Below are 27,766 nucleotides of genomic sequence, written 5' to 3'. Positions count from 1 at the left end.
TAACCTCCTCTTCTCCAGGCTAAACATGCCCAGCTCCCTTAGCCGTTCCTCATAAGGCATCGTTTCCAGGCCTTTGACCATTTTGGTTGCCCTCCTCTGGAGCGAAGTTGTTTGACATTGCATTATTATTATTATTTTAGAAAATGAATGAAAAGTAATGTGCAGCTTATGGCAAAGAGCGCACGATAAAGAAATAAGCAACAACAAAATAATATAAAAATACAAACATCTGGGGTGTGTGTCCCCCGATTTAGAGTCACATACACAAAATACCGCTCAGAGGGATGTTAGAGGAAAAAACAGGAACAGGAGCAAAGTCTATCTTTTATTAAAGTACAAAAAATGAGGTTCTACAAAAAGCCATGCGAGGAAAATCGAAGCATATAAAATAAACTACAAAGCAATTAATTGGGGGGGGGGGAGGCGGAGGATAAAAGGAGAGGGCTTTGCTAAACTTCGGGACAATTAATTGCGGGGGGGAAGGACTGTATGGGAGAGTTTGCTAATGCGTCAGATCATTGTAGTTTTGTTTTTCTTTCTCCTTTTCTACCTTCCGTGATTATTTTATTTGGAAACACACACACATCCTCCATTGCCAACCTGGTTTGTCTTTCCAGATGTTCTGGTGCTCAACTCCAGACAGCGATGGCCAGCACAGAGCGCTGGGAATTGTAGTACGAGCGCCCGGTGGGCACACCAGGTTGGGGGAAAGGCTGCGTGGTCAAGGAATGTGGAGTATAACCAGGTCTCCACAGTCTAATACTGAACTGAATTAGGTGATGGGAGCCCTCCCTCTAGAATTGAGAGCGCCATTTCACCCTTCCCGTTCCTTAGCAAGCCCTCGCCTGGGGAAATATATGTGGGGCAGGTTGCAGCCCTCCGCCACCCGTGTTACGAACTAAGCAGCATCTCTTTTGTAAAATAAAAATAGAAATTTAAAAAAAGGAATACTGTTTGAGAAACTCAATTTTTATAAAAAAAAATTAAAAAAACGAAGTTTTGACAGAGCAACAGTTCTCTAGTCCTCAGTGAGGCGGTTCAGGAAAAAAAACAAGAACTGGCAGTTATTTTGTGCAATTAGGAGAGTGCAGCCTGTCCCAAACCATTTGATGGCAGGGGGGGCGCGATAGAAAGAGGCGCCCCTCCCGCAGCAGCTATTAGGGAAACCCTGATTGGTCCAGGGAGGTCCAGCACTGCTGTGACCTGGCCCAATCAGAAGGCTGGAGAATGGCTCAACCAAAGGAAGGGACTTTGGGGGGGGGGGAATGGGGTGAGGAGTTGGGGGGGACAGGGGGGGATAGGAGAAGCAGCGCCCCTATTCAGTTGTCCTTCACAACCACAGCCATCTTCTTCTGGAGCCTAGGCAAAGAAGAGATGGAAAAGGAGGTGTTAATTTAGGGTTATACGTATTTCAAAAAGCGAAAATCTGGAGGTTTTGAGCTATTTTTAAAGAAATTGGCCCAAATCGACACTCCCCGACATTTAATAATAATAATAAATTTTATTTATACCCCGCCCTCCGCAGACAAGGCCAGATTTTTAAAGAAATCCACCCAAATCTACACTCCCCAACATTTAATAATAATAAATTTTATTTATACCCCGCCCTCCCCAGCCAAGGCCGGGCTCAGGGCGGCTAACAACCAATAACAAAAACAAGTTGAAAAATTACAACTTAAATACAAGATTAAAATACAGCATTAAAACGCAGCCTCATCACAGGAGGAGAAAGGAAAAAAGAAAGAGGGGGAGGAAATCAAATTTCAGCGTTTTCCGCCTGCACGCCGTTTACAAGGGCCGAATAATTCGGCCCGCCCAATTAATCTGAATTTATGGTGCGGTTTACCTCTGCGGATCAGGGCACAAGATCGACATGACTCTAATTATGACATGAAACCGTCCGTGATGAGCTCTGGTGACTCTGGACCAAGTCAAATTGCCAGCCGCTGGCTCAAGGAAAGGCATTTCGGAATATTCTAAATGGCCTCGGTCCAATATACCTGAAGGAGCGTCTCCACCCCCATCGTTCTGCCTGGACACTGAGGTCCAGCTCCAAGGGCCTTCTGGCAGTTCCCTCCCTGCGAGAAGCCAAGTTACAGGGAACCAGGCAGAGGGCCTTCTTGGTGGTGGCGCCCGCCCTCTGGAACGCCCTCCCATCAGATGTCCAAGAGAACAACAACTACCAAACTTTTAGAAGACATCTGAAGGCAGCCCTGTTTAGAGAAGCTTTTAATGTTTAATAGGTTACTGTATTTTAGTGTTTTGTTGGAAGCCGCCCAGAGTGGATGGGGAAACCCAGCCAGATGGGCAGGGTATGAATCATAAAATCATAGAATAGAATCATAGAGTTGGAAGAGACCCCAAGGGCCATTGAGTCCAACCCCCTGCCAAGCAGGAAACACCATCAGAGCACTCCTGACAGATGGTTGTCAAGCCTCTGCTTAAAGACCTCCAAAGGAGGAGACTCCACCACACTCCTTGGCAGCAAATTCCACTGTCAAACAGCTCTTACTGTCAGGAAGTTCTTCCTAACGTTTAGGTGGAATCTTCTTTCTTGTCGTTTGGATCCATTGCTCCGTGTCCGCTTCTCTGGAGCAGCAGAAAACAACCTTTCTCCCTCCTCTATGTGACATCCTTTTATATATTTGAACATGGCTATCATATCACCCCTTAACCTCCTCTTCTCCAGGCTAAACATGCCCAGCTCCCTTAGCCGTTCCTCATAAGGCATCGTTTCCAGGCCTTGGACCATTTTGGTTGCCCTCCTCTGGACACGTTCCAGTTGGTCAGTGTCCTTCTTGAACTGTGGTGCCCAGAACTGGACACAGTACTCCAGGTGAGGTCTGACCAGAGCAGAATACAGTGGCACTATTACTTCCCTAAAGTAATTATTAAATAATAAATAACAATAATTTAAATAATAACTAAATTATTATTACTATAATTATTATCCTGAATATTCATCCACCTCCCACTTAAGGATGAAAACAGGCAAAATTGGTTGCCAGGGACAGAAGACTCAACTCCTTGATGACACCCATCCTCACAATGTCATTGACTTGAAGGCAGACATAAACACTTAGGTTCGGATAACGCTGAGTTGCCATATGTCCAGGTTTTCCAGGACAAGTCCTCTTTTGGGGAGTCGCCATGCCCTCCTTGGCAGATTTTTGCATTTTACATGAAATGTCCTGGTTCTGGGGGGGCTCTTTGTTTTTTAAAAAATTGGGGGGTAGCCCACACTCATAACAGGAGGAGCGAGAAGCCATTATTGGGGGGGGGGGGGGAGAAATCAGCAAACTCTTAAGGCAGGGTGTACTGAGCCTTGAGCGGCTCGAGTCAGTGAGCCAAGCTGCGCCTCGCAAAAGCAAGCAAGCAAGGAAAGGTTTAAAAATCACTGCATGCAATGCCCTAAAAGAAAATGTGATGAAAATGATGTATAGATGGTATATTACACCTGTCAGGTCAGAGAAATTGTATAAAGTTAGTAATAAATGTTGGAAATGTAAAGAAAAAGAGGGAACATTTTATCACATGTGGTGGGAATGTAAAAAGGTGAAATACTTCTGGGAGATGATATATAATGAAATGAAAAAAAAAATGTTGAAATATACATTTATAAAGAGACCAGAAGCATTTTTACTGGGCATTGTTGGGAGTGATATAAATAGAAAGGAATATAAGCTCTTTTTATACGCAATAACAGCAGCAAGAATATTACTGGCCCAAAAATGGAAGCAAGAAGAACTACCGACGATTGAAGAATGGAGGATGAAGTTAATGGACTATGCAGAACTAGATAAACTAACAGGAAGGATTTGAAACCGCCGGGACCAGAAATTCACGGAAGACTGGAGTAAATTTACGGACTATTTGAAAAGTATTTGTGAAGATGAGACGACGTTTGTAGGTTTGCAAGAAGTTTTGTGAGGTGAATTATTGGAAGTATTGCAAAAATGGAGAAGGGGGAGGATGATTTATGTAAAGGCAATATAAAGTTAAGAAATGCGTAAGAAGTGGTTAAAACGGTGGGTCATCAGAGGTGCTGATGGAAGTCTAAAAAGATCTAAAAATCAGTAACAGTCGACACTTGAGACAGATGGAGTCAGGAGAAGGGCAAAGGAAGCAGCGTTTAACCACTCACACTTTGGCCGGCTCCTTGTTTTGCTTCATCAAATCTTGAAACTCGATGGCTTCTTTTATTTTCTTCAGCAGCTGGTACAGCTTCCGGTCACGAGTCTGGAAAGGGAGGAGGAAATATTCTCATTATCAATTCTTCCCATCGTATTTATTTATACCTTCGCCTTCCCCCACGGACCAGGAACCGAAGCGGCTTACAAAAATTAAAACAGTGCAGATTGAGATACGAAAAAGCTACCGTATTTTGCGCCCCATAGGATGCTCCGGCCCATAGGACGCACCTAGTGTTTTTTTTGGGGGGGGGGGGAAATAAAGAAAAAAAAATTTATTTCCCCCCCAGGTGCGGGGCTGGAAGAACCAGGTCGGAGAACAGTGGGAAGGCACGCTCTGCCTCCCCGCTGTCCCCCGAGCTTGTGGGGCTGGCGATGGGGAGAAGTGCGCTGATCCCGGGACTGCAGGCAGCTCTGCGCCGCCATCCGGAGCGGGGCGGGACTTCGCACCCAGCTCCCGGTGGCCGCGCAGAGCTGCGCTGATCCCAGGACTGCAGGCAGCTCTGCGCAACCCTCAGAGCCGGTCTCCCGAGAGTTGCGCAGAGCTTCCTGAAGCCTGCAGAGCGAGAGGGGTCGGTGCGCACCGACCCCTCTCGCTCTCCAAGCTTCAGCGAAAGCCTGCATTCGCCCCATAGGACGCACACACATTTCCCCTTCATTTTTGGAGGGGGAAAAGTGCGTCCTATAGGGCGAAAAATACGGTAAGTGGTGGAAGATCATTGTTCCAAAGTAATTAAGATGCAATTTATTTATTTTTTAAAAAATCTATTAAAATGTAGATAATAAAAGCAGCATGGTACTAGACTATTTAAAAGCCCTTTCCTTAAAATCCCATTGCTTCCCAAGAGCCTGTTGGAATAAAATCATCTTCACCTGCCGGTGGAAGGACAAGGGAGCCAGTCTGGCTTCTCTAAGCAGGGAGTCCCAAAGGTGTCTGGGAGCAGCCACCACCAAGAAGGCCCTGCTCCATGTCCCCACTTGTGAGGGTGGCAGGACCGAGAGAAGGCCCCCCCCCCCCGAAGATCTCAGAGCCTGGGCGGGTTTGTATGAGGGAAATATAGTCCTTAGGCATCCTGGGCGCAAGCCATACACAGGGCCTTCTTGGTGGTGGCTCCTCCCAGGGAACTTGTGTTCCAAGAAGTGCTGTTTAGGGGGACAGGAGGCGGGCGGGTGTGGAGGACTCCCTGGTCCTGAATGGGGTAACTGTGCCCCTGAAGGACCAGGTGCGCAGCCTGGGAGTCATTTTGCACTCACAGCTGTCCATGGAGGCTCAGGTTAATTCTGTGTCCAGGGCAGCTGTCTACCAGCTCCATCTGGTACGCAGGATGAGACCCTCCCTGCCCGCAGACTGTCTCGCCAGAGTGGTGCATGCTCTAGTTATCTCCCACTTGGACTACCGCAATGCGCTCTATGTGGGGCTACCTTTGAAGGTGACCCGGAAACTGCAATTAATGCGGCAGCTAGACTGGTGTCTGGGAGCGGCCGCCGAGACCACATAACACCGGTCCTGAGAGATCTGTGTTGGCTCCCAGTACGTTTCTGAGCACAATTCAAAGTGTTGGTGCTGACCTTGAAAGCCCTAAATGGCCTCAAAGGCCCTGTATCCCTGAAGGAGCGTCTCCACCCCCATCGTTCTGCCTGGACACTGAGGTCCAGCGCCGAGGGCCTTCTGGCGGTTCCCTCATTGTGAGAAGTGAGGTTACAGGGAACCAGGCAGAGGGCCTTCTCGGTGGTGGCGCCCGTCCTGTGGAACGCCCTCCCACCAGATATCAAGGAAATAAGTAGTTATCTTCTCTTTAAAAGACATCTGAAGGCAGCCCTGTTTAGGGAAGTTTTTAATATCTAATGCTGTACTGTTTTTAACACTTGACTGGGAGCCGCCCAGAGTGGCTGGGGAAACTCAGCCAGATGGGCGGGGTATAAATAATAAATTCTTATTATTATTTATTATTAATCAGGGAGTGGCCATCTTGCAGCCCCCTCGCAGTCTGAGGGGGGACACTTAAGCCGAAAGGACGCAGTTCAGCGGCAACATTTATGCAAGGCCCGGGACGCGGCTTTCAGGCTTTTCCGCCCCCCGCCCCGCGAAAGTCACCTGGATGGTGTAGACTCTTCCTTCAGTGCTACTGCCGACGCCACTGGGAGCCTCCACGATCCGCTTCTTGGAGCCTCCCGAATCGCTGCTCTGAGAGAAAGCTGTGGAAAGGGACAGGAGGAAGGGTCGATTTATTTTATTTATTAAATCTGCACACACACACACCCCACTTCATGCGCAGCTCTCATGTGCAGCGCTTTCTAACAGTTTGCCACGGAATAAATGCAAAAGGCGTAATAACAATAAAAATCAAAGCAACCACCTCACATGTAATAATAATATAATTTTATTTATATCCCGCCCTCCCCAGCAGAAGCCGGGCTCAGAGCAGCTAACAACAGTAAAAGGAACACGGTTTACATAAAATCACATACATTCTAAAATCAATTCATTCTATAATCAATTCAGAGTCAAATTAATGGCAGCCATTGGGCTAGAGTTCTATGAGGATTACAGAAGGAGGGGCTCAGACGTCCAAAGGTCTGCTTGAAGAGGAACAAATATTAAAACAGTGTTATCTTGGCTCCCGGACAAATTGGCTGCCAAAGACCAGAAGTAGGTGTTCCGGTTTGCAAACGTTTTTCGGAAACCGAACGGACGGACTTCCAGAACGGATTGAATTCGTGAACCCTGGGACCACTGTAAATGCGTCCCCTTTTGAAAGTGCCCTCCGCCCTGGAAAAAAAAACCCCAAACCCAACCATAGAACAGAGGGAGAGAATTGCATTGAGGGGCAGGCTTGCATTTAAAAATACTTTTATTTTAAAAAACCAGAAGCCTTTTTATTGGGTATAGTGGGTGACGAGATACCAAGGGAGGATAAAAGACTGTTTATGTGTGCAACAAGTATGCGGCGAGAATCATTTTAGCCCCAAAATGGAAACAACAAGAAATACCGACGCAAGAAGAGCGGAAGATGAAAATGATGGGCTGTGCAGAACTGGCGAATTTGACAAGAAAAACCCGAAACCAGTATTCCCAAAGGGACTGGAGTAAATTTATACAATATTTGAAAGATCACTGTAAGCAATTAACATCACTAGCAGGGTTGCCTGAAGACTTGTAATGAGAAATTTTCTACCTTTCTATATTTAGGTTTCGAGTCCTGTTGTAAGGAGTGCAATTAGAACTGGAAAACGCAATGTCAATCAATTGTTTTTGTACCTGGTGTTAGCCGCCCTGAGCCTGGTCTTGGCTGGGGAGGGCGGGGTATAAATAAATTTTATTATTATTATTTATTAAAATGAAATGGTATAAAGGTTAATTTTGAAAGCCGTGAGGCAAGGAAGGAAGTCAATAGGCTCTCAAGAGCCAGGGGCAGTAAAGTAGAGAACGATGGTGTGAATGTATATCATTACTGTATTTTTTGCTCTATAAGACGCACCTTTTCCCTTCTAAAAGGGAAGGGAAAATGTGTGTGCATCTTATGGAGTGAGTGCAGGCTGCACAGCTATCCCTCTCCCTGTTTTAGCTTCTTTAACTGCGCGAAGCCTCCACAGGTCAGTGGGGTGCCTTCATCCTGCTGCCCTCCGGAGGCTTCACAGGCTGTCCCAGAAGCCTCCGCAGGACAGGGGGATGAAAGCTCCCCGTGCCCTGTGGAGGCTTCGCGCAAACTAGACCAGCTCGACGGAGCGCTGCGCAGTGCTCCCTCTAGCTATTCTGGCTTTTGGATGGCCCCGCAAAGCCTCCGCAGGGCAGGGGATGAAGGCTCCCTGTACTTTGCGGAAACTTCGCGCAAAGGTAGACCAGCGGCTATCCCAGAAGCCAGATCCCTCTTGCTGTTCTGGCTTCTGGGATTCAGAATCCCCCCCCCTTATTTCCTCCCCCCCCCCCAAACTAGGTGCGTCCTATCATCTGGTGCGTCCTACAGAGCAAAAAATACGGTTAATGGAAAATAAATAAAAATTACAGTGGTGCCCCGCAAGACGAATGCCTCGCAAGACAGAAAACTCGCTAGACGAAAGAGTTTTCCGTTTTGGAGGTGCTTCGCAAAACGAATCTCCTATGGGCTTGCTTCGCAAGACGAAAATGTCTTGCGAGTTCCTGCGGGGTTTTTTTCCCTCCCCCCCTTTTCTAATCCGCTAAGCCGCTTATCAGCTGATCCGCTAAGACGCTAATCCGCTAAAAGCCGCTAATAGCGCTAATCCGCCAATGGGCTTGCTTCGCAAGACGAAAAAACCGCTAGACGAAGAGAATCACAGAATGGATTCTTTTCGTCTTGCGAGGCACCACTGTGTGTGTGTGTGTGTGTGTGTGTGTGTGTGTGTGTGTGTGTGTATATATATATATATATATATATATATATATATATCTGAGTAGCAGGGTTGCTTACACGCTCCTGGGCTCCCCGGCAACCATTCCTGGGACGACTCCTCTTCAGACTTGCACTGTTTGGCGTTCCCGCTGCCGGCTTCCAGTCGACTCCGCTTAGCGTTCCCGCCGCCGTCAGAGTCGGGTTTCTTCCTCTTGGCGCTAATTCCAGAGGGAGCCATTCTCTTGAAGTTTTCTTCCTCCGTCTTGCGGTCCCGGCCTGGGCAGGCGCAGACCCGGGCCTCAAAGCAGCGTCGTCCGAGGAGCTGGCCCCTGCGGAGAAAGGGGGCAGGATGAGGAGACGTCAGGCGAGGGAAAACCTTTTTCCTTTTTCTTTGCAGCTCAGATCTGAGAAGGCTTCCAAGGGCCGCATACAAGCGGCAAAGGCAGAAAGGGAAGAAGGAATGAATGGGATTTTTTTTTACCTCCGCGAACTAGGCTCCCCATGCAGACAAAGAAATTAATAATAATAATAATAATAATAATAATAAATTATTTCTATCCCACCCTCCCCAGCCGAAGCCGGGCTCAGAGCGGCTAACAACAGTAAAATGATACAACACCTGGGCACCCACTTTGCAAATTTGCAAATGACAGCAAGGAAGTCAGGTGACGGCGTTCTCGCAAGTGGTTACCCTTGGTTCTCAAACGCCTTGGTACCCAAGCAACTTGGAACCCAAACACTGTAAACTCTGAAGTGTTCCAGTTTGCAAACTTTTTTTCGGAAGCCGAACATGCTCCGTTTTGAGTGTTATGTAATAATAATAATAATAATAATTTATTATTTATACCCCGCCCATCTGGCTGGGCTTCCCCAGCCACTCTGGGCGGCTTCCAACAAAATATTAAAATACTGTAATACATCAAACAATAAAAGCTTCCCTAAACAGGGCTGCCTTCAGATGTCTTCTAAAAGTCTGGTAGTTGTTGTTCTCTTTGACATCTGGTGGGAGGGGGTTCCACAGGCTTCCATTTTGAGTGTTATGCTGAGGTTTGTCAGTTTTTGCTATTTACAGTGGTACCTCAGGTTACAGACTCCACTAACCCAGAAATAGTACCCCGGGTTAAGAACTTTGCTTCAGGATGAGAACAGAAGTTGCGCAATGGCAGCAGAGGGAGGCCCCATTAAGCTAAAGCTTAACCTCAGGTTAAGAACAGTTTCAGTTTAAGAACGGTCCTCCGGAACGAATTAAGTACTTAACCCGAGCTACCCGAGGTATTTTGCGTTTTTCCGGCTCTTTTTTGTGACTGTGCGGGACCCAGTTCAGCTACTGATTGATTGTGTGACTGCAGCACATTGTTTATTGCTTTCGTTTTATGGATCAATGGTCTTGTTAGAGAGTAAAATCCATGTTTAAATTGCTGTCTTAGGGGTTGTTTTTAAAAGTCCGGAACGGATCGATCCATTTTGCATGTCTTTCTATGGGAAAGCGCGCCTTGGTTTTGGAACGCTTTGGTTTTGGAACGGACCTCCGGAACGGATGAAGTTTGAGAACCAAGGTACCACTGTAGCCAGATTTGGACAGGATCCCTCCCTTCCTTGTGGTTCAACAGGATCAGTACCCACCCACCCACCGTCACAGATCTCTAGAGTCACTGGGCACCCTTCTCCCACCCACCCCCCAACCCTGGACCCATAGCTAGAGCAAGGATCTATATAATAATATAATAATAAATTGTTATTTATACCCCGCCCTTCCTGGTTCAAAAACCGGGCTCAGGGCAGCTAACAACAAATTTAAAACACTTAATTATAAAAGCAGCATAAAATACAGTATAAAAACATGAAAAACAATAAAAATAAAAAAATCAATTAGATAATCCCCAGGGCTAGCTGGCTGAATTGGTCCTACTTGAGCCAGCGAGGAGACCAGGGGAGAATTAGCTGTGGGGTCTCAGAGTGGGTGATCTTCATAAAAAGGGGAAGGGGGGGAAGGAAGGGGAATAAAAGATCAGGCTGGATTCAAATTAAAGGCCAGGCGGAATAGCTCTGTCTTACAGGCCCGACGGAAGGAGGTTAAATCCTGCAGGGCCCTGGTCTCCTGGGACTTAGAGCCAAGCACCAAAGAAATTTTCAAGTGACCGTCAAGCTGGTCCTCGGATCTCACGAGAAATTTGGTTCTAGAGTTGCTTCGACGCTGCCTGTGACCTCTCTATCTGCAAACAGGAGTTCAGAGTCCCATCTCCCGGCCACAGACCCGGATGCGCTGGCCTCATCCTTCCCAGAGAACCCAGGAGACAGAGCCCCCAATGCACTCTCGAGGGCCCTCCTTGGGGGGCAAGGAGGTGCCGGGGGGAGGAGGGAGAAGAGAGGAAGAGGATGAGAAGTGTTTTACGCACAGATGGGTCTCCAGGGTGATGATGATCAGGATGGGGCGGCGGTTCATGCCTCCCTGGCAGGAACTGTTGCACATGAAGTTGTAGAGGATTTTGCTGCTCTCCGTCCCCAGCTGAAAGGCAAAGAGGGGGCAGGAATTGGGGCACAGGGACCTGCTGATCTCCCCCCCCCCCGACTATTCAAGGGGAGCATCTTTGCAAGGTGCAATGCAAAATTATTACTACTATAATTACAATTATTATCAGCAGGGAGAAAGTGTGCAATTTTCTTTGCAAGCCGCATCGTATTAAAATTACAGTGGTACCTCGGGTTACAGACGCTTCAGGTTACAGACTCCGCTAACCCAGAAATACTACCTCGGGTTAAGAACTTTGCTTCAGGATGAGAACAGAAATTGTGCTCCAGTGGTGCAGCAGGAGGCCCCATTAGCAAAAGTGGTGCTTCAGGTTAAGAACAGTTTCAGGTTAAGAACGGACCTCTGGAACGAATTAAGTACTTAACCAGAGGTTAAGGTAAAGGGACCCCTGACCATTAGGTCCAGTCGTGGCCGACTCTGGGGTTGCAGTGCTCATCTCGCTTTATTGGCTGAGGGAGCCGGCGTACAGCTTCCGGGTCATGTGGCCAGCAGGACTAAGCCGCTTCTGGCGAACCAGAGCACCGCACGGAAATGCCGTTTACCTTCCCGCCAGAGCGGTACCTATTTATCTACTTGCACTGGTGGCTTTTGAACTGCTAGCTTGGCAGGAGCAGGGACCGAGCAACGGGAGCTCACCCCGTTGCGGGGATTCGAACCGCCAACCTTCCGATCGGCAAGTCCCAGGCTCTGTGGTTTAACCCACAGTGCCACCTGCGTCCCTATAACCAGAGGTACCACTGTATAATTAATATTATTAATTAAACGTGCATACTATAGCCCTACATCCAAAGATCTCGGGCGGTTCACAGCGTTAAAAATACAGCGGAACCTCAGTTGTTGAAGCTTCGGAGGCAGAACAATTCGGAACCCAAAGGCCGACAGACCCGGAAGAGAATGCTTCCGTTTTCGAACGGCTTCCAAGGCGTGGTTCTCCATCTGTCAATGGATTTTGCCAGCCAGCGATCGCACCTCCGTTGTCGAACGTTTCGGAAGCCGAACGGCCTTCCGGAACGGATTACAGTTCGGCAACCGAGGTTTCGCTGTTAACGCAAGATAAAAACTCTCCACAGAGAGTTCGGAAACTTCAGTTTGGAGCAAAACTCGGCAGCCAGGACAACATAGCTTGACCCATTTGCACCGATCCTGGCACGACGTCACCGGCTGCCGCGACACCTGAACACAAAAGGTAGATCTCCAGCGTGATCCGGGGATCTTTTCCCGGTCCAAGCCCCCTCCCCCTCCCCCAACGCCCCAATTTCGATAACCTGGGGTGCCTCGTAGGGAACGACGACGCTGTGGCGCTTGGTGTTCTGGTCAGATAAGTACTGGGCCTGCTGGTTCCCTTCCACCCGGATCAGGTGCTCGGCGGGGGCGATGCCTCCTGGAGGACACAAAACCGGATCAGGGCCGGGCAGAGGAGGGAGAAAGAGAAAGAGAGAGAGAAAAGCGTGGGGACGGCTGCTTTGCAAAAGGGACAAATGATTGGGTGCGGATGGCACCTGCGGCGCTCAAAACGGGAACGTGTGCCGCGTGATGGTTTCGACGGCGTGGCCTCTGAGCGCGCGCAGAGGGCCCACCCCACACCAGAGCCTAACCACCCCCAAACCGCCGGCTCCACATAGGTAAAGGCAAAAGGACCCCTGACCATTAGGTCCAGTCGTGGCCGACTCTGGGGTTGCGGCGCTCATCTCGCTTTACTGGCCGAAGGAGCCGGCGTCCAGCTTCATGTGGCGTCATGTGGCCAGCAGCACTAAGCCGCTTCTGGTGAACCAGAGCAGCGCACGGAAACGCCGTTTACTCTCCCGCCGGAGCGGTACCTATTTATCTACTTGCACTGGTGTGCTTTCGAACTGCTAGGTTGGCAGGAGCAGGGACCGAGCAATGGGAGCTCACCCTGTTGCGGGGATTCAAACCGCCGACCTTCTGATCGGCAAGTCCTAGGCTCTGTGGTTTAACCCACAGTGCCACCTGCATCCCTGGGAGTAAATCTCAAGGAGGGTTACCTGGGGGGATGCTAAGAGGCAAGAGGAAGTCAGGTGAGCGCTGGGGGCGTAAATCGCCGCCCAGCTTAGGAAAGGTCCTTTCGCCAGATCAAGCTCATCCCGTTCCGTTGAATTAATCAAACTAGTTTCAATCGGGTTCTGAGCCAATGCGCAATTTATCTCTCTCGTCCTGAGATTTATGGCGTTATTCTTAGCTCCCTTAATGCGCTGTCCGAAACGCTCTTCTGAGTAACGTTTTTTTATAGCACCGGTTTTCGAACTTTTTTCTCCAGGGCTGCACTTCCAGAATAAAAATCTGCTCGTGCTACACCAAATTTGTTGCTAAGAAATACGTTGGAAAATTAAAAGAAACAACTGCTCCGTTTATAGTGAAGGATGCAGCTGCTTTATAATTTGATTGTATATAATCTATTTGCACCTTAAACCCAGGATGTAGTAGCCAAAACTGAAAGTCCAGGCACCTTTTCTTTATAGTGAGGATTATTATTATAGCTTTTATTTTTGTGCAACTTTGTTTTTGTTTTTAAGTTCCTCTTCAACCAGGCGTTTTGTTGTTGTTGTTGTTATTTATACTTTTCAAGTTTATACAATCCATTTATTTATTTATGTTTGTTTTTATTTCTGTTTCCCCTTTTCTCTTTCCTTCTTTTTTTGTAACCTTCCTTAGTTTCTTTTCCCTTTTTCAAGTGTGAAAGTATTGATTTGTACATATTTGCAATAAAATTGAATAACATTTTTTAAATATATATATATATATCAAGTCTTACTGACTAGTCATTTAAATTGTGATTCGATTTGATTTAAATGGTGATTCGATTTGATTTAAATCGAACCCACCCAGACCACAAAAGCAGGCATTTGGACGGGGAAGGAAAGCGGAAGCGTGTGCCCAGAGACCAGCCCCCCTGCCCAAAAGAGCCAGCCCATTCCCTCTGCTGGAGCTTACCGCGGCTGCCCTCGCCAGAGCGCTCGTGGTGCGGACATCGCTTGACCACCTCGGCGATGTGCTCCGACTTCTTGAAGATGGCCGTGGTGCGGATGATAGCCCAGAGAGGGGGTGGCGTGGCCACTTTGATTAGGACAGGGCAAGTCTTGCCCATCTGGCAGTAGAGCTTGTTGAGAACCGGTGAGTACTACACGTTGGGGAGGAGATAAAAGAGAGGGAGAGAGAACATTATAACACGGAAATTATACAATTTATTATCATCACCTTGCCAACAAAGGTCCGTGTAGTTAAAGCCACGGTTTTCCCAGTAGTGATGTGTGGAAGTGAGAGCTGGACCCTAAAGAAGGCTGATGGCCGAAGAATGGATGCTTTTGAATTCTGGTGCTGGAGGAGACTCTTGAGAGTCCCATGGACTGCAAGAAGATCACACCTCTCCATTCTGAAGGAAATCAGCCCTGAATGCAAACTGGAAGAACTGATCCTGAAGCTGAGGCTCCAAGACTTTGGCCTCCTCATGAGAAGAGAAGACTCCCTGGGAAAGACCCTGATGTTGGGAAAGATGGAGGGCACAAGGAGAAGGGGGCGACAAAGGACGAGATGGTGGGACCTGAGTTTAGTCATTTAGTCGTGTCCGCCTCTTCGTGACCCCCTGTACCAGAGCACGCCAGGCACTCCTGTCTTCCACTTCCTCCCGCAGCTTGGTCAAACTCATGCTGGTAGCTTCCACAACACTGTCCCACCATCTCGTCCTCCGTCGTCCCCTTCTCCTTGTGCCCTCCATCTTTCCCAACACCAGGGTCTTTTCCAGGGAGTCGTCTCTTCTCATGAGGTGGCCAAAGTCTTGGAGCCTCAGCTTCAGGATCTGTCCTTCCAGTGAGCACTCAGGGCTGATTTCCTTCAGAATGGAGAGGTTGGATCTTCTTGCAGTCCATGGGACTCTCAAGAGTCTCCTCCAGCACCAGAATTCAAAAGCATCCATTCATCGGCGATCAGCCTTCTTGATGGCCAAGAATTTTTAGCACCCCTCAAAAAATGTAGGAATCAATTCACACCCATCCTTTCAGTGAATCCCGCAAATAAACCCGGCAGTCTTTTTGCTGGCCCTTTGCTTTACATTAAAATTCCTTCCCTGACACAGTTTTTTTTGGGGGGGGGGTAGTTATCTCGACCACACAGGATTTCCCCCCTCCAAGAAAAGCCACACACACCACAATCCTATTAGCATGCCCAAAGTTCAACTAACCTTTTCGGCCATCACGGCACAAGATCAAGGGATTTAATTTCAGAGACTGAGCAACGCTGTCCGTCCGTCTCTCTCTCTCCACCCCCCCCCCCAAATCCCTCTCAGCAACGCCGGAAACTCAATGAAATGCGCAAGGAAGAGAGCAAAACATGTCCAAACTTGCCTTGCGGAGTTGTTTGGGGGGGCGGGGCGTGGAGAAAAGAGGTCTGGTCTAAAGTCCAGCCTCCTCGAATATCCGCCTTTAAAAAGCTGCGAGACTCGGGTCGCAGTCACAGCATGTGTTCAAAGCATGACTTACAAAAGCTGGGAGGTTTTTCCGCCCAAAAATTGCGGGAACTGTAGTTTACTGAGGGTGCTCAGAGGCAAGAGGAGGCCCCTTCCCTAGTGTCCCGTCCCCACTGTGGGATCTACAATTCCCAGAGCAGTTTAATAATAATCAACCACCACCCCTTTCTGGGAAATGTAGCTCTGTGAGAGGAAGAGACTGACGGGTTAAAAGTGGGAGGGTGCTGCTTTAAATGTACAGTGGTACCTCCGCTTAAGTGCTTAATTCGTTCCGGAGGTCTGTTCTTAACCTGAAGCTGTTCTTAACCTGAAGCACCACTTTAGCTAATGAGGCCTCCTGCTGCTGCTGCGCCGCCGGAGCACGATTTCTGTTCTCATCCTGAAGCAAAGTTCTTAACCTGAAGCACTATTTCTGGGTTAGCAGAGTCTGTAACCTGAAGCGTATGTAACCTGAGGTACCACTGTATAGTGAAAATGGGGCATTGGGAATTTCTTGACAAGTCTTCAAAGTGAATTTCCTTATCCCATCTGCGCCATACATTTAATCTCTTTAAACGGTAAAAACTGAGCGCCCCCCCCCCCAATGTATGTATGTATGTATATCTATCCATCTATCTCAGGGAAACTGTAGTTTATAAAGGGTGCTAGGAGCTGTCCGAATATCCCTATTACAAAAACCAGAGTTCCCTGGGAAGAGGGATGGACTGTTAAACTACTCTGGGAATTATAGTTCTGTGAGGGGAATAGGGGCTCTTTCAGCACCTGGAACAAGCTACAGCTCCCAGAATCCTTTGGGGTCGGTGAAGCCATGATGGTTTGGACGTGTGGCATCACAGCGCTTCAAACTCATGGCGCCAAGGCGGCCGACATCCTTCAGCTGGGTTCCCCTGAGCTGCTTTGAACTACAACTCCCACCGGTCGCCAGGCGGCACGGCAGGAGTCAAGGATGGGTGCTATCCGCCCGAAGTGCGTTTCTAAAAATAATGTGGCCCCTTCTGAACATTTTGGGAAGGAGAGAGCAGGCTAGGGTCTTCTGCTTGTGAAAACGAAGCGTTAATGGGTGCCAGAGATTGGCACCAAGATATAAGAGTTTGAAAAGCTGGTATCACTGGAGCCAGGTACAGCTATTCCAGCATCGCAAGAGGGTTTGACAACATGACCATCGGGGGCCCCTCTGTAATTCTACGATTCTACAAATCGATTAAATTAGTTAAGAATTAATTGTAGAGTTAGTTAATTTTGAAAGCCAGGGCAGTAAAGCCGATAATGATGTTGTAAATGTATATTATTAACTGGAAAATTAAGATTGCTGGAAGAAATATCAACAACCTCAGATATGCAGATGACACAACCTTGATGGCAGAAAGTGAGGAGGAATTAAAGAACCTTTTAATGAGGGTGACAGAGGAGAGCGCAAAATATGGTCTGAAGCTCAACATCAAAAAAACGAAGATCATGGCCACTGGTCCCATCACCTCCTGGCAAATAGAAGGGGCAGAAACGGAGGCAGGGAGAGATTTTACTTTCTTGGGCTCCATGATCACTGCAGATGGTGACAGCTGTCTTGAAATTAAAAGACGCCTGCTTCTTGGGAGAAAAGCAGTGACAAACCTAGACAGCATCTTAAAAAGCAGAGACATCACCTTGCCAACAAAGGTCCATATAGTAAAAGCTCTGGTTTTCCCAGTAGTGATGGATGGAAGTGAGAGCTGGACCATAAAGAAGGTCCATAAACGACCATATATTCAACACAAAAAAACAGCGACAATTTGTTGCTGACAAAGTACAGCTGGGCATAGAAAGGGCCCTGTTACCTTCAGTACATTATAATAATAATAATAATAGTTTATTATTTATACCCCACCCATCTGGCTGGGTTTCCCCAGCCACTCTGGGCAGCTTCCAACAGAATATTAAAAGGTAAAGGGACCCCTGACCGTTAGGTCCAGTTGTGACAGACTCTGGGGTTGCGGCGCTCATCTCGCTTTATTGGCCGAGGGAGCCGGCGTACAGCTTCCGGGTCATGTGGCCAGCATGACTAAGCCGCTTCTGGCGAACCAGAGCAGTGCACGGAAACGCCGTTTACCTTCCCGCCAGAGCGGTACCTATTGATCTACTTGCACTTTGAGGTGCTTTCGAACTGCTAGGTGGGCAGGAGCTGGGACAGAGCAACGGGAGCTCACCCCGTCATTGCGGGGATTCGAACCGCCGACCTTCTGATCGGCAAGTCCTAGGCTCTGTGGTTTAACACATAGCGCCACCCGCATCCCAACAGAATATTAAAAACATGATAAAACATCAAACATTAAAAACTTCCCTAAACAGGGCTGCCTTCAGATGCTTAGGGCCTCATCAGACCTAAATCCGGGCCACAATGTACCCCAACCCATTATTATTTTTTAAAATAGATCATTTCCCCAGCCCCACTTCCACCCCCCTGCCCAGCTCCGTACGGTGCAGGTGACAGATTTGGCAGTCCCCGACGGCTCAAACGCCAACTCGAACCCGTGCTCGCCAGGGTAGTTTTCAGTGGAAGGGACGGCCGAGGTGGTGGGGAGGATTGTGGCCTCGCTGCTCTGCTCGCCCCCCTGGGGGGCACTGCCCTCCTCCGGGAAAGGAAGTGCAAAGGTTTCCAGGGTCAGGTCTTTATGAAGTTCCTCCTGGGAGGGGCAGAGGGTGGGAAGAGAGAAAGAAATTAAAAAGAGAATTACGGGGTTGCAATTTGAAGGGACCTGAGCGAGCCGAAGCAATGTGGTCTGAGCAGGACAAGCGCCCAAATATCATCATCATCATCTTCTTCTTCCAGTGCTACCTTGGTTCTCAAACTTCATCCGTTCCAGAAGTCCGTTCCAAAACCAAAGCATTCCAAAACCAAGGCGCGCTTTCCCGTAGAAAGCAACGCAAAACGGATTAATCCGCTCCAGACTTTTAAAAACAACCCCTAAAACATAACTTTAAGATGGATTTTACTCTCTAACGAGACCATGGATCCATAAAATGAAAGCAAAAAATCCATGTACTGCAGTCACACAATCAATCAATCCATCGGTAGCCAAAAAACCCCGTATTTTTCGCTCCATAAGACGCACCTAGATTTTAGAGGAGGAAAACAAGGGGGGAAAAATATTCTGAACGAAACAGTGGATGTATGATTTTTGTGGTTCATGCTGTGGCCACAGACACAATATGTGATTTGATGGTGAGTTTGGGGTAGCCCAATGCAAAAATCCTGAGGATCCATGTGGATCCGTGCTTTGTAACCACGTTTTTGCGCCATTGCGGCCCCAGGAAACAGTGGGTGCGTGATTTTTTTGGTGCAGGCTGTAGCCATGGACATGCTATGTGATCTGATGGTGAATTTGGGGTGACCCAATGCAAAAATCCCGAGGATCCATGGGCTTTTACCTCCCCCCTCCCAGGCAGCCTCCTTTATCTTTAGCGTCCCTTATCTCCCTCCCCGATCGCTTGCCGATCAGCTGCTTCCTTTCAACACCCCCTTCCCTCTTTCTAAAAAAAGAGAGCATGATCTTCTTTTCTCCCCTGGGCAATTTGGCTCCAGGGACCACGCATTCGCTCCATAAGACGCACAGACATTTCCCCTTACTTTTTAGGAGGAAAAAAGTGCGTCTTATGGAGCAAAAAATACGGTAGTTTCCTATTTAACTTGCATTATAGTCCAAAGGCTATTCATCAGGAAATAAGGATTTATTTCCTCTTTTAAGTTTTTCATGTGTGCTAAAACTCGGTCCAAATTTAAAAAATAAAACAAACAAACAAACAAACCATTTAACCCCATCAGTTATTAAACATGGATACATATGCTATAAAGTTATTCTTTTAGTTAAACAGTTTCGATTGTTATTAAGGAAATGGTTATTTTTCTCTTTCCAACAAAGTACAGCAGAAAAGTTGTCCAACTATAAACAGTTGACTTATTAAACCTCACAATAATTACACAATTATCTATGTATTTCTAACAGTATAAACAAATCAGTAATTTTTGATATATAACTGTAAAAACCACTCTGAAAATTTATTCATTCCAAAAATGAAACCTTCATCTGGTTGTAAATATTAAGATTATACCAGCAAGAATGAATCATTCTGTAAAAAAATAAATGATTTAAATCAAGTCTTACTGACTAGTAATTTAAATTGTGATTTAAATCGATTTGATTTAAATCAAATCCGCCCTGTATTAGATCAAACTGATCGAGGGTGCCCTTGGAGTCCCTTTCCAACTCTACTAATTCCACTTACCTCAAAATCTTTGCTGGACTGCATGCAAGTCCATAGCTCATTGAACACCGCGTCGGATTCAAACAACTGTTCCATCTTCAAAGCCGGGAGCAGGGGAAGCAGACAGATGTCGCTTGAAAATAAGATACAGATTTGTTAGATATCGGTCCCTCTATCTCAGGCCTAGGCAAACTCCGGCCCTCCAGGTGTTTTGGGACTACAACTCCCATCATCCCTAGCTAACAGGACCAGTGGTCCAGGATGATGGGAAATGTAGTCCCAAACATCTGGAGGGCCGGAGTTTGCCTAGGCCTTCGTTCAGCCTTCTCCTCTGCTGCGGATGATGGGAATTGTAGTCCCAAACATCTGGAGAGCCGGAGTTTGCCTAGGCCTGCTGTCTCCTTCGTTCAGCCTTCTCCAGCCCAATGCCTTTCCAGATGTTTCGGGGCTACAACTCCCATCATCCTCTGCTGCGGATGATGGGAACTGTAGTCCCAAACATCTGGAGGGCTGGAGTTTGCCTTGACCTGCTCTGCCTCCTTCATCCAGCCTTCTCCAGACGTTTTGGGACTACAACTCCCATCATCCGCAGCAGAGGATGATGGGAATTGTAGTCTTAAACATCTGGAGGGCCGGAGTTTGCCTTGGCCTGCTCTGCCTCCTTCGTTCAGCCTTCTCCAGCCCAATGCCTTTCCAGATGTTTTGGGACTACAACTCCCATCATCCTCTGCCGTGGATGATGGGAATTGTAGTCTAAAACATCTGGAAAGGGGACCAGATTGAGGGAGGAGGACTTTGTTTCAAAACAGGTAATCTGCTAATCACAGTTCTCTTTCTCCCCCTTACACCAAGGCAAACCATCAAGGGAGAGGCGCAGAGACGATACCTAGGCCGCTCGCATACATGAATTTGTTTGCAATATTACTGCACTGCAACAGAAACACAGGATTCTACAACTGGAAGGAACCCAGGAGTCATTAGTCCAAGCCCTTCATCTGGTTGTAACTATTAAGATAATAACAGCAAGAATTAGTCTTTTTTTGGGGGGGGGGGAGATTTAAATCAAGTCTTACTGACAAGTGATTTAAACCAATTTGATTTAGTTGTGGTTGCTGCTCGTATTTTGTTAGCTAAAAAGTGGAAAACCCAAGAATTACCAACCATAAAAGAATGGCAGGTGAAGATGATGGATTTTTCGGAGCTAGCCGACCTAACCGGAAGAGTGGATTAAATTTAATGATTACTTAGTTAAATGGTTAAGTTAAATTAACTGAAAACAGCTTGCAGATACTTAATTGGCGTTGGATTTTATTTATGTTAAGTGTCGAATTAATACGTTTAAATCCGTAAGGTGAAGATTTAAGGGTGTTAATGTTTAAGTTAAATTTCATAAGAATTGGGATTTGGAAAACCGTTAAAAGGATATGCAATGAAATTCAACCAAGGGGAAGCGAGGAAGTCACTGAACAATGTTAATAAGTGTAATTTTCAATAAGGCTATGATTTATTTATGTTTGTTTGTCTTGTGTGTTTGTTTATAATATTGTGAAAACCAATATTTTTTTTGAAAAATAAACCAATTTGATTTAAATCAGAACCACCCTGGATACAGCCGACAAAAGTCTGGAACGGATTAATCAGCTTTGCATGACTTTCTATGGGAAAGTGTGCCTTGGTTTTGGAACGCGCTTTGGTTTTGGAACAGACCTCCGGAACGGATTACGTTTGAGAACCAAGGTACTAAGACCAATATTTCTCACTGGATGGGGAAGATAATAAAACATGGCAAAGGCACAGCTGTCAACCGTCCCTTATTTGGCGGGACAGTCCCTTATCCCAGCGCCTTGTCTCGCTGCTGTCCCTTATTGATGATGTCCCTTAAATTTCCCGGGTTTCAAAGGAAGCAGCTCCTCTCCCTCCCTCCCTGCCGGCCCGGGAGGAGGGAGGCTCCAGCTGTGTTGCTTGGCTGCGTTGCTCACCCAATAAGGAGTCTGAGAACGACTGGGGGGGTGGAGCTTGCATGCCTTGTGCCAATCAAATCGGCCGCGTTGCCTGGGGACTCGCCTTTGCTCAGCGCTTCCCAGCAGAGAGGGGACGTATGGTTTCCCTTGCTGCATCCCCTTTGCCGGGTTGCTGCGCTGTGGGAACCACCGCTTGAGGCTTCATTTGGCTGCTGGCTGGACTTTCTGCCTTTGGCTCAGAAGTTGAACATACCTGTGCTGGGGAAATCCCTTATATTGGCTGCAGATCCCTTATTTTCGAGGCTGCTGGTCCCTTATTTTCAAATCTGTAAGTGGACAGCTATGGGCAAAGGCAGGAAAGCTTATGGCCCTTTCAGTTGCCCAAGGACCCCAAACAGGTGTCAATCAGCCAAGGAAGAGATCCTTATGGCCTTATGGATTCTCCCAGAATCTTAAATATCCGGAAATTCTCAGGATCTACTGAGCTGAACTCTCTTGGCACATCACTAAGTTTTACCAACTAATACTGACCGCACGAAACAGACTTAACTCAATTATCTGATCATGAGAGCAGCAACTCGTGGGCACCACGTAATAATACGTATTCCCCATATTCCTACAAGGGACGCGGGTGGCGCTGTGGGTTAAACCACAGAGCCTAGGACTTGCTGATCGGTTCGAATCCCCGCAATGACGGGGTGAGCTCCCGTTGCTCGGGACCTAATGGTCAGGGGTCCCTTTACCTCTACCTATACAGTGGTGCCTCGCAAGACGAAAAGAATTCGTTCTGCGAGTCTTTTCGTCTTGCGGTGTTTTTCGTCTTGCGAAGCACGATCCGTCGCAACTGCACCTCTTCAAGCGGCTTTAAAAAAAAAAGCGCAAGACGTTTTCGTCTTGCGAAGCAAGCCCATAGGGAAATTCGTCTAGCGAAGCAACGCAAAAACGGAAAACCCTTTCATCTAGCGAGTTATTCGTCTTGCGAGGCATTCGTCTTGCGGGGCACCACTGTATTCCTACAAACCACACTGGCTTAAAATATTGAGTATTTGGGGAAAAGGTGGCTTCTCAGCTTATGCTAAAGCATTTTTCTATACCTAAGGCTAATCTCTCGAAAATATTTATTCAGGACTGAACATGCCACCGGTCCTCAGTGTAGGGTTTGTTTGTTTTTTGTCTTCTCCCCGCCTCCTCATCTATTCACCTTACTCTGCTTTTCCTAAAATAAAAAATGCAATCCATGTATGCACTTCGTTATAAGGAAAACACTGCTCCCATTCCCTTACTCTCCTTTTCCCACCTCCTTTGTTGCCTTTCTTGGGGCCAACAGGAACACAATACAGTGGTACCTCGGGTTAAGTATTTAATTCGTTCCAGAGGTCTGTTCTTAACCTGAAACTGTTCTTAACCTGAAGCACCACTTTTGCTAATGGGGCCTCCTGCTGCTGCTGCGTCGCCGGAGCACAATTTCTGTTCCCATCCTGAAGCAAAGTTCTTAACCTGAAGCATTATTTCTGGGTTAGCGGAGTCTGTAACCTGAAGCGTATGTAACCTGAGGTACCGCTGTATATGTAATCCAAATTTCCAGCAGATCTGCATTTGAAACCAGGAGCCCCACCAGTTAAATTAGGCATGTCCAAAGTCTGTTTTGGGGCCTAATGCGGCCCCCTGGTCGGTTTAATCCGGCCCCTGTGGCAGTTTATTTCCTGGGGTAAAATCCTAAAAAAATCTCAACAACTTCAATCCTAAAGAAAGCTCAACAACTCTGAGGTAAAATCCTTTAAAAAGCTCAACTTCAATCCTAAAAAAAAGGTGAACAACTTTGGTCGGCCCTCAGGGCCCTTCACTTCATCAAATCTGGCGCTCTTTGAAAAAAGTTTGCACACCACTGACTAAAATAAAAAATGCAATGCAAGTTTGCACTTTGTTATTAAAAAAATACTGCTCCCTTTCCCTTACACTCCTTTTCCCACCTCCCGTGTTGCCTTTCTTGGGGCCAACAGGAAAAAAAAAATGAAATCCAAATTTCCAGCAGATCTGCATTTGAAAGCAGAAGCCCCACCAGTTGAATGCATTTTGGGTTAAAAATAAAAATCCATTTATTCATTGGGAAGAGCGGGATATAAATTTTAATAATAACTATTGCACTGATAAATAAATAAAATTGATTCTTTTCTGTGCATGCACAAACAAATAACCCTAAGCAGGCAGCCAGGATTTCATTTATGTTAAGTGTTGAATTAATATGTTTAATTTTATACTGTGAAGATCTAAGGATGTTAATGGTTAAGTTAAATTTTATAAGAACTGTGATTTGGAAAACCGTTAAACCGTTAAAATGACATGCAATGAAATTCAACCAAGGGGAAGCGAGGAAGTCACTTAACAATAATAATAATAATAATAATAATAATAATAATTTATTATTTATACCCCGCCCATCTGGCTGGGCTTCCCCAGCCACTCTGAGCGGCTTCCAAAAGAATATTAAAATACTATAATACATCAAACATTAAAAGCTTCCCGAAACAAGTGTGATTTTCAATAAGGCTATGATTTATGTTTGTTTGTCTTATGTGTTTTTTTTTGGGGGGGGACCCTAAGCAGGCAATCAGTGTACGAAAAAAAACAACAACAGATAAGAGGAAGGCCTAAATTCTCCTTCCCCAGCCAGAAACGTTCTTAGTACGTTCCTTTCCGGCCTCCAGGCAGGAAAGGGTTCTTTGGCCCGGGTCGTACCATTCCTTAAGGCGGGGGGTGTATATTGAGAAAGCTCGGCAACTTCGCTTCGCTCCCTATCGTGTCTCCACACACAATCCTTTTCTACAGCGCTGCACCGCTTTACACGCGACGCTCGAGTTATCAGAAGGGCAAAAAGCGCCGCGCACAAATGTATAAGGCGCCTAGCAGCTCCCCATCACCCCTCCTGGCATCGTTATGGTTCCTTCTGACACCAGGGCGGACTGTACCATGTAGCAGGTTTCCGGACGGATGGGGGGGGAGAAATGGTAAATCTAGGGCAAGGGTTTAATTCTATTAAAGGGGCAGGCACGCATTTAGGGGGGATTCGTTCCCACGGTGGGGTTTGGGGTTCTTTTGAACAAGGAAATCAATGATTGGGACTAGTGCTGGGTTTATGCCCAAAGCAAGTAAAAACTGCAATTGAGGGCACAAAAATAATAAGTTTTTCATACCTGGTAAAATAACATTAAAAGGATAGCAGGCTCTAAAAGCAGACGTTAAAAAGTTTTCTGACTTGCAAATCGTCCAGTATTTTTCACTCAAATGAATTTCATATGCAAATAAATTTAATGCATGGAATGTTTGTAGCAGCATCCTCTCCTCGCAAGTAAACTTATTTGCATATGAAATACCTCCGACACGGGGCACACTGATAAATCAAGAATATTGCGGGGGGGGGTGTCAGATTTTTGGGGGGGGTATACATATTACGTCGGCTCCATTTACCCTCTCGCAAACACCTATACACAAAAGCTGTCTTCCTCAACATCTGGAGCCCTCCAGTTGTGTGGTTTTTTGCATTCCCAAACAGCTGGAGAAAACCAGGGTCTTTTTCTTTTCAGGACGGTGGAAACTCCGAGATGGAAACATTTTTAAAGCAGGAAACTTCCGATCATCTTTGCTCTTCCCTGCCCTTCCCTGCAATCTTTGCACACTTCAATTAAAAATTGCATTGGGGGCCTCAGACCTCTGTAAGGATCAGGATCGACCCCCCCCAAAAAAGTAACGTTTCCCCCCCCCCTTTCCAGAAAGATCTAGAAACGCTGCCTCTCCCGGCCTCTCCGCACCGTTTACCTGGGAGTAAGCCCCACTGAACACAATGGATCTACTTTCCAGGGAAGCACATTGGCTCTTAAGCAACATCTAAAAAAATAAACTTGCAAGTTTGCATTCGCTGGTAGGATTCGGAGCGGCTTACTTCCAGAGTAAACGCCTGCGGGGATCGGGCCGCGAGCTCCTTTTTCAATCTCCGAGGGACGCACAAGAACGGGGGTGGGAGAGAAGGAAGCCCCGTTTTTCCGACCCTCTTGGGGGTGGGGGAGAGATTGGGGAAGCGCCTCTCCTTTCTCCCCCCCCCCAAGCCGTGCTAAGCGAAAGTTCCTCACCAAAGCGAGGCCTCCTCTTTCTCCTCCTCCGGTTCCCTGCACGGGCAAATCCCGGGGGAGGCCGAGCTAACGTTCCACGGATGGAACCCCGCGGCCGCCAACGTTCCACGGGATGGAATACCGCGGCCGCCAACGTTCCACGGGATAGAACACGGCGGCCGCCAACGTTCCACGGGATGGAATACCGCGGCCGCTAACGTTCCACGGGATAGAACGCGGCGGCCGCCAGCGTTCTTCCCGTGGAACCCTGGCGCTGGCAACGTTCTACGCCCCCGCTCCTTTTTCAATGGGGCTCATCCGTGGGACGGAAGCGGCTCATCGGCCGGTGACTCAACCCCGCCAGGAAAGAAATAAACAATTCCGCATAACCCGCGCGCGCGCGCCTACCACGGCCTGGTCTTTACCCGGGTGGGCAGGAACTCGGTTTTCTTAAAAACCCCCCCCCCCAAAAAAAAAGGAAGGGCAAAGGCTGTGGCAATCTCTTTACCTGCTCCAGGTAGCGGCCCCTCCACCAGCAGCCCGGCCTCGCCCCTCGCCCTCCGCCCGACTGAACTGTAAGCGGCGGCAAAATCAGATGGGTTCAGGGGAGGCGTGGAAATGGCCATGCTGCGGGGATTCCCCTGTTTGGTTCCCGCGGGTGAGCTCGGTTCTCGCGAGCGGAAGCCGCGGACGCCATCTTGAGGAAGGGCACTGGGGGTTGGGGCGGGGCTTAGCGAGGCGAGCAGCTGCGCGCCAGAGTCCAGGCGAGGAAGCTGCTGTCCACCTCTGGGGTCAGTTATACAGTGTCTCTGAACACGCTTACCGGGCTTCGTGTTGAAAATGAAAGTTTCAGATACAAGAATGCCTGGCCACGTGACCCCCAAGCCCTTTTAACCCCTGGCATTCAGAGATAGACTGCCTCTGGCTATGGAGGGTGCATTCATTTAGCTCAGGTATCCCCAAATTAAAAGAAATTAAAAGACGCCTGCTTCTTGGGAGAAAAGCGATGACAAACCTAGACAGCATCTTAAAAAGCAGAGACATCACCTTGCCAACAAAGGTCCGCATAGTAAAAGCTCTGGTTTTCCCAGTAGTGATGTATGGAAGTGAGAGCTGGACCATAAAGAAGGCTGATCGCCGAAGAATGGATGCTTTTGAATTCTGGTGCTGGAGGAGACTCTTGAGAGTCCCATGGACTGCAAGAAGATCCAACCTCTCCATTCTGAAGGAAATCAGCCCTGAGTGCTCACTGGAAGGACAGATCCTGAAGCTGAGGCTCCAAGACTTTGGCCACCTCATGAGAAGAGAAGACTCCCTGGAAAAGACACTGATGCTGGGAAAGATGGAGGGCGCAAGGAGAAGGGGACAACTGAGGACGAGATGGTGGGACAGTGTTCTCGAAGCTACCAGCATGAGTCTGACCAAACTGTGGGAGGCAGTGGAAGACAGGAGGGACCACCGGTATGAAATTTACGGCATGTAATGCCTTGAAAGAAAACATCATGAAAATGATATACAGGTGGTACATGACCCCAGTCAAGCTTGCTAAGATATACCATTTGTCTGATAACAAATGTTGAAAGTGCAAGGAGGCTGAAGGAACATTCTTTCACCTTTGGTGGACTTGCGCAAGAGTGAAGGCCTTCTGGGAAATGATCTACAACGAGTTAAAAAAGGTGTTTAAGTACACCTTCCCTAAAAAACCGGAGGCCTTCCTCTTGGGTATTGTCGGCCAAAAGGTGTTAAAGAAGGATAGAACGTTTTTTATGTATGCTACCACAGCAGCAAGAATTCTGATCGCCAAATATTGGAAGACTCAAGATTTGCCCACACTGGAAGAGTGGCAAACGCAACTGATTGACTACATGGAGTTGGCCGAAATGACTGCCAGAATCCGAGACATGGGAGAAGAAGCAA

At 47.5% G+C, this 27,766-nt stretch overlaps 1 protein-coding gene across 2 annotated transcripts; it reads right to left on the bottom strand.

The window, feature by feature from the left end:
* Positions 1-312: 312 nt before the first annotated feature.
* TP53 (tumor protein p53) lies at positions 313-26,503 on the bottom strand. 2 transcript variants are annotated; one of them, XM_083472756.1, is made up of 10 exons: positions 26,358-26,503; positions 19,807-19,918; positions 18,000-18,206; positions 14,019-14,205; positions 12,335-12,450; positions 10,936-11,045; positions 8,618-8,868; positions 6,286-6,386; positions 4,145-4,239; positions 313-1,359 (listed from the first exon to the last, which is right to left on the bottom strand). In XM_083472756.1, the coding sequence occupies exons 2-10, from the start codon at positions 19,879-19,881 to the stop codon at positions 1,320-1,322; spliced, it is 1,182 nt and encodes a 393-aa protein (XP_083328882.1). In that variant the 5' UTR covers positions 19,882-19,918; positions 26,358-26,503; the 3' UTR covers positions 313-1,319. The 2 variants fall into 2 exon arrangements, with proteins under 2 accessions (XP_083328882.1, XP_083328883.1); XM_083472757.1 differs by lacking the exon at positions 26,358-26,503 and adding an exon at positions 25,871-26,317.
* Positions 26,504-27,766: the final 1,263 nt, after the last annotated feature.

Source organism: Podarcis liolepis, assembly GCF_965112155.1.
Source record: "Podarcis liolepis genome assembly, chromosome: 13".
Lineage (NCBI taxonomy): Eukaryota > Metazoa > Chordata > Lepidosauria > Squamata > Lacertidae > Podarcis > Podarcis liolepis.
Note: the sequence above shows the minus strand (reverse complement) of the source record. Positions and strands in the feature narration are given on the sequence as shown.